Genomic DNA, 9,149 nt, shown 5'->3' with positions numbered 1-9,149 from the left:
GAGAAAAACATGATGCAAATAAAGGCCAACACCAGCTAAAGAAGTGACAGCTGTGATTTCACATTGTTGTGTATATATTATTATTATTAATAATATATACCATAATATAATAATAATAATAATAATAATAATAACAACAACAACAACAACATCTGTCTATCCCAGGTTCTTGGAATATAGGTGGAATAAAAATATTAAATCTAGCATAAACATCTGGTTGACTCTGTGACCAACCATCATAATGATACGGTTGTCTTGTTAAACTTACAGAGTTGTTTGGCCTTTGGCTGTTTGGACTGAAACTGTGTTTTGCCAATTCAATTTTCCTCTAACTTATCTGCTGCCTCATTTTTTTTCAGAATCATGCTTGCCAATGCCGCCATAATGAGGATCCTCATCAAAGGGGGGAAAGTGGTGAATGATGACTGCACCCTTGAAGCTGATGTTTATATTGAGAATGGCATCATACAGCAGGTGGGCCGTGAACTCATGATTCCTGGCGGAGCCAAAGTCATAGATGCCACTGGCAAGCTGGTGATCCCTGGTGGTATTGATACCAGCACCCACTTCCACCAAACCTTCATGAATGCAACCTGTGTGGATGACTTTTATCATGGCACCAAGGTACCTTTCTCTTTTGCTGTAGTGGGTAGGTGGGGAAGTGGGCCCTCGAAGGATTGCCTCATCTAGAGCTGTGGTGAGATACTCAATAGTTAAAATTGCAGTATATGAGAAAAATGACGGTGGGAAGACTAGAGTTCCCAAACTCTCATTTCTGAGGAGAATGATTTATTCAGGAGTAGACAATGAATCCAGCAAAACATCACTGACTTCTGCTGATTTTTCCCTCCCCATCCATTTAACATTGTCTCTCATTATTTTATTTTATTTTTAAAATGGAAGCCCACATATTTGTGTATGTCTCTGGATCTTCCATAGGCCCTACCTTATAGGCATTTTAAGAAAAGACAAATGATGGATTGGTTGCAGTCCAGCACTTTTGTTTTTTTAAATAATGCTCCAAGAAACAAAGGTAAGCCTGGTAATGTTAAAACATGCAAGCCTATGTGTTTATTTATACTTACTTATATGCTACTCAAAAAAAATATTCTGAGTTGCTTATACTCAATATAGTAATAGAATTAAAATATACAGTAATTAAATCAAAAGTTATATTGAACATTCAATGGCATAGCAATAAAATCGCAATCTACTATCCAGCCATGCTTGCCATAATATTAAAAAATTACCTTGTGCTACTTCTTCAAGAGCAACTTAATTATTCACCTACATCCAAAGGACTTCCTTTGGATGTAGGTGAATAATTAAGAGCAGAATATGACTTGGACCTTACCAATGTTTTCATAACAAGGATAAGGATATAAGGATCATTATATCCCAAAGTTCTGTGGGGGAGAATACACCCTGAACTAAGTGTTCACCAGTGTCTCCTGTTTAGTTAATCAGTTTTTCATTAAAAAATGTGTACACTTATGATTATGCCAATTCTACAAGCACTTCTGAATGTAGCAAATAGGCTTGGGGAACATCTTCATCAATGCCTCCAGTGACAAAACTTTGGAAAACTATATGATTGCTATTTCATTTTTCAGCATCTGCTACTAAAGTTCAATGTCATGGAGGCAATTCATATACTATTTTTATTAATCACCACATACTTAATCTCATATTACATCTGTTGTGAGAATGATACATGAGGTGCTATGGAATAAAGAATTATTGCCTTTTTTAAGATTACAAATCTTTAAACCTGGCTGATATAATATCAGCTCTTCTTTTGAGATATCAAAACTGAATTTTAATTTATTCATCTTCACAGTAAACTAATAGTCAGTGTCTTTTTAAAACCATATTCCGGTTCAAAATAACAAATTAGTTCTGCTAAGTATTAGCTGGTTACAGCTACAACCTCATGATTGCAGCTATCATTAATAGGCAATAGAGGCTGCCCAGAATCAGTTGGCAATTGAAAAAGATTGTTTTAAAAAATAGTTATTCTAGTCAGATGTTTTGCAGAAGGCTAACTGTCATATAAAATACATGTTGTTTTATAGAGAATAATTTCAGTACTGTAATGGATGATACTCTCAAGATGATTGAAAAAAAATAATGCCTGCAGAATAGAATGAGGGTAACTTAATGAAAGACTGAATTCTAAACATCAAATTATGATGAAGAAGTTGGCCTTAAGGACATATATTTCTGTATTATGATTGGGTAGTTCTATATTATTATAATAGAAAATACATGATGTCCAAAAGAAGTCCCCACTTCCATTTCCTCCTCATTAGTCTTCATCATGTCAAGAATATTCAGAAAATATTCTGATGATATTCAGAAAAATATCAGCCTCTCATAACTCCCAGAGGTTCAAATGTACTCAAATATTTATAATTTTTGTTGTTGCTGCTTCTTATGACTGTGCCAGTGCTTCTAATTTTGAGATTATATCTGCTCTACCGCAGACAATATTACAGTAATGTTCTCAGCAAATTTGAAAGATGGGACTTATTCCCTTACATTCCTGAATCTAATTAACTTGGTGTATTATGAACACCATTTCCTAATGGCAATACACTTTACCAGCTTCAACAATAGCTTAATGAGTTTCTTCAGGCAGACTTGTAAAATGATGCTTAATCTGGTTGTGACCCATTCCTAGTTCCTACTACTGTTAATCTATGGTTAACTTTTTTGTCTTACCAAAAAGCATGTAGTATCTTCGGTACTACAGCAGAGTAAGGTTGTGGATGAGACAGTCAGTACTTACTGCATTCCTATATTTCCAGAGAAACCTACTCAGTATATTCCTAATGATCTAACTCTTTGCATCCCAATCATTCTGTGACAGTTGAGACAAAATAAGTGCCTGTGCTTACCAGGGAGGGGATATTTATTTCTACAGTATCAAAGTTATTTACCTCATAATTTCTATTTCAGATAATGTCATTATATATAGTTTGGGAGGGGAGGGAGTTCACTGTTTCTTAAGAAATTTTTATTGTATCTGCCTTCCAGTGAAGCTTTTTGCTCTTTCATAGAGCTTGTCTGTTAATTTACCACCTCTCTAATTTCAAAACCACTCAAATTGCTGGATATGACCGGCCAGTGACTGCTCATTTTGAAGATGGACATTTTGTTAAGAATTATCTTGACACAGTGAGCAAAACAACAGTGTGCCTTGTCATCTTCCTGTAAGGATCTTACAAGTCTCTGAAGGAGTGGAAGACAGCATTGCAGTGGAGATCAATAGCCAGGCAATAAATTCTGGCTAGCAAAATCTCTCTGGGAAAAGGAGAGATTGTGGTACTACTCACGTATATTCCAGAGAGCAGCTCCTTGTGAGTAGACTATAGAAACAAAGGTTTTTCTGGTTGACTCATGAGTCAAGTGGCTGGGAATTGAGGGATTTCAATCAAATTCACAGTTATATTGTAGTCTATATGGACACGAAATTTATCAAGCCTTATTTCTTAATCATTTTTGGAAATTGCTTAACTGTTTTTCACCTCTTAAGAACTTATGGAGTAACAAGTTTTAAAGTGGTGAGCCTCTTTTAATCCTTAGCAAAAGAAGTTTTAAATGTAGGTTTAAAGATGTAATAAAGGCCTATCTGCTTCTGCCCATTGTAGTTCCCTTCTCACCTCTATAATGATAATCTCAAGCAACTTCACTACCAGCTTAAAAATATTCTTTCTATTTTCTTAATGATTGTAAATTATTTCTATTTTTACTTATCAAAATTGTTTTTTTCTGCAGGTTTTGATTTGAATAGAAGTTGGCAAATAGAATCTTTCAAACATCTTTTTAGACAGATGAAACATCTTGTTCTTGAACTTGCTTGCAAAGCAGAGGCTGTTAAAATCTGAAAGTCACCCCTTTATCTTATCATTTCAGTAATCTTTCATTACTATTTAGAATAATTCTTGTTTCCTTATATAGCAAGAAAGACACACGGGAATGACAAATGGAGAACTAAAAAGAGACTGGGAATAATCCAGGGAAGAGTCAGGAAAGAACCAAACAGTGATAGGAAAAAGGAGCATAACTTTATCATTAGATGGTGTATGAATTGAAAGTTTAGTCTGTAAGAGAGAACTCAAAAGAACTGGACTAAGTTCCGGCATCATTTACTACATTTACTTTTTATATTTTGGCTTCATTGCTTTGCTTTTTTATTAAATTTGTTTTTATTGGAGCAGAAAATTATGTGTTCAGAGATACGGATTTCTGTTGTTAGGGCCTCAGTTATGAGATATGTCCCTAGTTTGGGGCAAATAACTTCTCTTTGGACCCCTTTTCTATGAGGTGGATATATAGCAACAACCTGTGCCTGTCATGGCAGCCATTTTTGCCAAAACTCAAAAAACATCCACCCCATCAAAATATTGTAATGCAAATAGGGTTTAATAGAATTTCTTATTATATGAAAGAAAAGTAAACAAATTGCTGGCACAATTCGTGCGAGCTAAAAATCCCCGATATAGATATTCCTGAAATATATACATTTACTTAAAAAATAAGCAATAGCTCAGCAGTTTATTATTTTATTGATTACATTTATATTCCATCTAATCTAATGACTGTTGGTGGTTTAAATGAAATAGGAAATTATTAAAACATCTACAATGCATTTAAAATAGCATTTATAACAATAAAGAAAAAAATGAAAATAAAAAAGTATGTGTGTATGTGTGGTGTGTATGTGAGGGAGTATTTTGCCTGTTGCACTTGTTTGTTATATTTCTTTACTCAGTTTGAAGGGAGGCATGCTTAGTACAGACATTAAACATGGGAACACTACAGAAACATTCTGCTGCCTGAACTGAAAATCACTATTTTCTGTTAATTATGCTCTTTCTGGTTTGTATCACACATGTTATTTAGGTCTGCATGTGTGAATAGAGAATACACAATAATTCATCTCTGCTACAAACCTTCCAGATTTTTACAATTTGACATTAGCCTACTTTTGGGCTAGTGCCTTGATTATCCTGCTGCCATCACTTATCTGCTGGTCGGCACTTTACCTGGTATACTTCCCTGATCCAGAGAGAACCAAGGCTCCCAAAATCTCTGTTGCTTTGGTGATTATTAAAAATATAAAAATTGAAATAATTTCTACAGTGTAACCTCCTGATCACTTCATGTATAGTTATGTGACTAGAAGATTCAGTTGTTCCTTCGAAAGTAGAACAATTTCATAAAGAAAAAAAAAACAAATTTTATTTTAAAAGATCACATGTAAAATTCCTTATTAAATTTGTGATTTACAAAAGTATATGCAGTGTTTCAGGTGGACCACAAGAGGGCAGAGGTCTGCTACAAATGGTAACAGGAGAGATGCTTCCTTTAATAATACAGATTACAAAAATATTCCAAATAAAATTAATATGCAAAGACAGAAGTATGGATGAACAGAAGCTAAGATTAAGTATACAACTTCCTGTAGTAGTCCAGAAAAATAGAAACACTTAGCAACCCTTGTGTGGGGATTCAAAGAATCCTAGCACATTCTCTCACTGGACATTCACTTAGGTCTACAAAAGTAGAACACCCTTAAAATGTGTCTCTTCTGTGGTTTACCAACAAATGCCTTTTCCCTGAAAAAATCTACTTTGATCAGAGTCTGGAGAAGACTGCTCTTAGTTTAATTAGTTTTTTTTTTAGCTCCAGCATGCACCTTCATCCTGTAATTTATTTATTTATTTTATTTATTTATTAAATTTATATCCCGCCCTTCTCCTTGCGGACTCAGGGCGGTAATGGCCTTTGATATCTCCCTTTGTTTTTAAAGCACTCAAAATTTTATCATAGATTATACAATATAGGAGATGATCGATATTTTTGTTTATTCTGCAGAATTCAAATTATATAACCCCATGTTTATATTCACAACTTCTAAACTATGTCAGTATAGAGCTTTGATCTATTTCTAGAAAAACCTTTATATGGCCTACATATATAGTCCCAGCCAAGGGAGGAGTTGAAATTATCTCTCTGACTACTGACAGAGAGAGTACTTCTCCCTTATGAAGATAAAGATTCTGTGTCAGAAGGTAAACTGAATGTCTGATTCTGTTTGGGATGCTGGTTGACATTCACAATACTGGCTTAATTCTAAATTTCTGGGTGGTCCTGCAACTATGGGAGCTGGGGACAAGCTTGTGTACTGATAATCTTTATTAAGCTATAGAACCTACTTATCCTTTGCGAGCCCAGTTTAGTTAATCATTCATTATACTAACCCAGAAATGGATTGATTCAGAATTGCTAAGTGTGTTGTTTACTACATTTAAATCTCTAATCAGCTATTATTAGGTAATCTTTCCTAGGTTATCAAAAGTCATTCATTCTCATCTGAATCCACTCCAGTATTGAATTTCTAGAAAGAAGAATTGGAGTACAGATAATGTAATGTAAGCAAACAGCCAGCCAGTAAACAGACAGACAAAAAGAATAAATAAACAGCTGGCTGGGACAGAAATGATGCTTGGCCTTACAAAAAAAAAACCAGAAGAAAGGCGCCTAAGTTCGTTGTTAAGTGGTTGAGCATTCTGCAGCCTTGGTGCCATGCTGGAATAAGCTGGGGTACACCAATAGGGAATCTTAGTTCAAGATCTTTAGAAAATAGCAATGCTGAAACGTTTCCATTTCTGCATTTGAGTCTCAGTTATGGACTGTGGACTCAGTTATGGACTGTAATTAAATCTTAAATGTCTATCCTTCAATAATTATTGACTTACATATTTGAGGAACAAACTAATGAAAGAACAGGCTCTTCGAATACGCACAATCTTTCGCATTGGTATTTGTTCCAAGACCATCATTTTCCATATCAAATGATTGATGGAATTTCTTGCCTATGAATGTTTTGCTCCAAAATACAGTTTAATCCTTAAGTTGTCAAATGGACCAGGAAAGGAAGTTTTAATGGCTGTAGCTCCATACAGTGAAAGGATCTTGGATGAGGGAGAGTGTATGATCTGTTGTGAAGCCCCTGCTCCCTTTCTTCTCAAGAGGGAATTATTCATATTCATCCATCTCTTGCATGTAAGTCTTATAGGAGACTTACTTCTACTTTTGGCAGTTGTCAGTGTCCCTAATTAAAATGGGGGGAGGGGTTGAATGAGGTGGCAGCAACTGTCTTCTTTTACTTGGGGACAGGTGAATAAGGAAGATTAGGTAATTTACTGCAGAACCTGGAGAAGTAAAAAAAAAGTCTTTTATATGTTTTCACTGGTTGTATAGTGGCAATAGAAGTAACTTTAGCTTTCATAACCTTGAAGCACAGCCTGGCCAAAAGCCCTGTTTCAACTGCTAGTGTTCCTACTTTATAAAAATACAGTATCTGAGAGATAGTTTTATTATTAATAAACCAATTCATATAGCTTGGCAGAAATGTTCCCTTTCTAAAATGGCTTGAAGCTCCTATTCGCTTGGGGTTGCTGTCACTTCTTGAGGTTGGTAGGAGCTGTCCATGCTCATGGTGCTGAAGGAAATTGAGTCTATCTGTGCTCACTAGACAACAGCAAGCTGTAACATGAGTTTGGATAGATGCTGTCGCTATGAAACTTAATACTGGAATGAAACCAGGGCATGGTGTTCATTTCCTGAGCTTTTTACAGCCTTAGTATGGATGCTGAATTCTGATTAACTGTAGATTAGACTTCAAATCAAGTTTGTATATATATTTCTAGAGGTTGAGAGATTGTGCATATGTGAGTTCCATTATCAAAATTATCCAGTCAGAATGGTCATTACTGAGAACTCTAGTAATTGAAATCCACATACTTGGAGGGTGCACAGGCTGGAAAAAGCCACTCAATAGTATTCCTAGACATTTTGCTATGCGCAGAACTGTACAGATGAGTTTCCCTGAACTGCACCTTCCACAAGAAAGATTTATTGCAGATCTTTCACAAACAACTTTTTTTCTTAAATGGCAAAGGGAATTCTGTGAAACATACTTAATCTCTATCAAATTTACTCTGTCATTTAGTTTCAAAAGACTCTCAAAATGGTTTGTGTATTATTAATGTAATTCAGTCTATGTCTGTAAGGTCACTATTATAAGCTTTTCAGTTTTAATAAAAATATGAGACTTTCTGTCTCATATTACATATATACTCAACTACAGCCTATCCGGCTACTTCTTATGAGACATGTGTAAATTAGTATCTGGTTGCTTCATGTTTCAAGAAGAAGCTTAATATGGATCTGCAGTTGCTCTTACTTGGACACATGCCCAAGCATCCCAACAGATTCAAAGTTGGGAGTTATGGATTCTGTTCCTGGAAACTAGCTAGGAGCATCTGAAGAAGTGCAATTCCTTTAATTAGTTTGGAGAGTGGTGTCCAGATGGGAGGTAGTAGTTGAGAGGCAGCAGATTAGATTTGAACAAGAATGTACAGTGTTTTCCTGAAAATAAGACCTAGCTAGATTTTTACATGTGTGCCCAATATAAGCCCTACCCCCAAAATAAGCCCTACTTAAGACCCTGCCCACTCCATTGCACCTGGTTGCATGAGGTGGGGCGAGGCACATAGGTAAAAATCAAGCTAGGGCAGGGATGGGGTGATGGAGCTGCCCCATGTGCCCCGCACCCACTTACCTTAGGACAGTTGCAGCCAGGCCTCCCATGCCCCGACACCTGCCTCACCGGCTCACTTCTTCTGCAGCTGTTTGCGTGCATCGCCCCCAGCCTCTGTTTTACCATCAGAGGCCTTCCGTTTCGCCGTCAGAGGCCTTTCCGGAAGGCATCTGACAGCTAAATGGAAGCTGGGGGGGGGGTGCGCCACGCATGTCAATCCAGAGCTCATTTCTTAGCTGCAGAGGCCTTTCCAAAGGCCTCTGATGGCAAAACGGAGGCTGGGGGCAACACACATTTATTTATTTATTTATTTTATTTTCATAAACTTCTATGCCACCCTTCTCCCCAGAGGGACTCAGGGCGGCTCACAGCATGTTAAAAAACAAAACAAAAAACATTTCCCCTATAAAACCAATTAAAAAGCAAATATATTAATAGCTGTGTCATATTTAAAATCTTTGAAAATTTTTAAAAATTATTCCCTATTTAAAATTCACCCTAGGTCAGTCCCGCTTGTTGAAAAAGCCATGTCTTG

The 9,149-nt window shown here is 36.1% G+C and overlaps 1 protein-coding gene across 1 annotated transcript in view; it reads left to right on the top strand.

Moving 5' to 3' along the window:
- Positions 1–363: 363 nt before the first annotated feature.
- Positions 364–9,149, top strand: part of LOC107295538 (dihydropyrimidinase-related protein 5) — a gene marked incomplete at its 3' end in the record, with an annotated part of 18,999 nt that continues 10,213 nt past the window's right edge. The window contains exon 1 of the mRNA XM_015824862.1: positions 364–624. Coding sequence (XP_015680348.1) covers positions 364–624 — 261 coding nt within the window. The remainder of the gene's footprint in view (positions 625–9,149) is intronic.

The sequence above is a fragment of the Protobothrops mucrosquamatus genome, unplaced genomic scaffold (assembly GCF_001527695.2).
Source record: "Protobothrops mucrosquamatus isolate PMUCROS unplaced genomic scaffold, P.Mucros_1.0 scaffold2391, whole genome shotgun sequence".
NCBI classification, from domain to species: domain Eukaryota; kingdom Metazoa; phylum Chordata; class Lepidosauria; order Squamata; family Viperidae; genus Protobothrops; species Protobothrops mucrosquamatus.
This window is presented reverse-complemented; position numbering and strand designations above follow the sequence as displayed.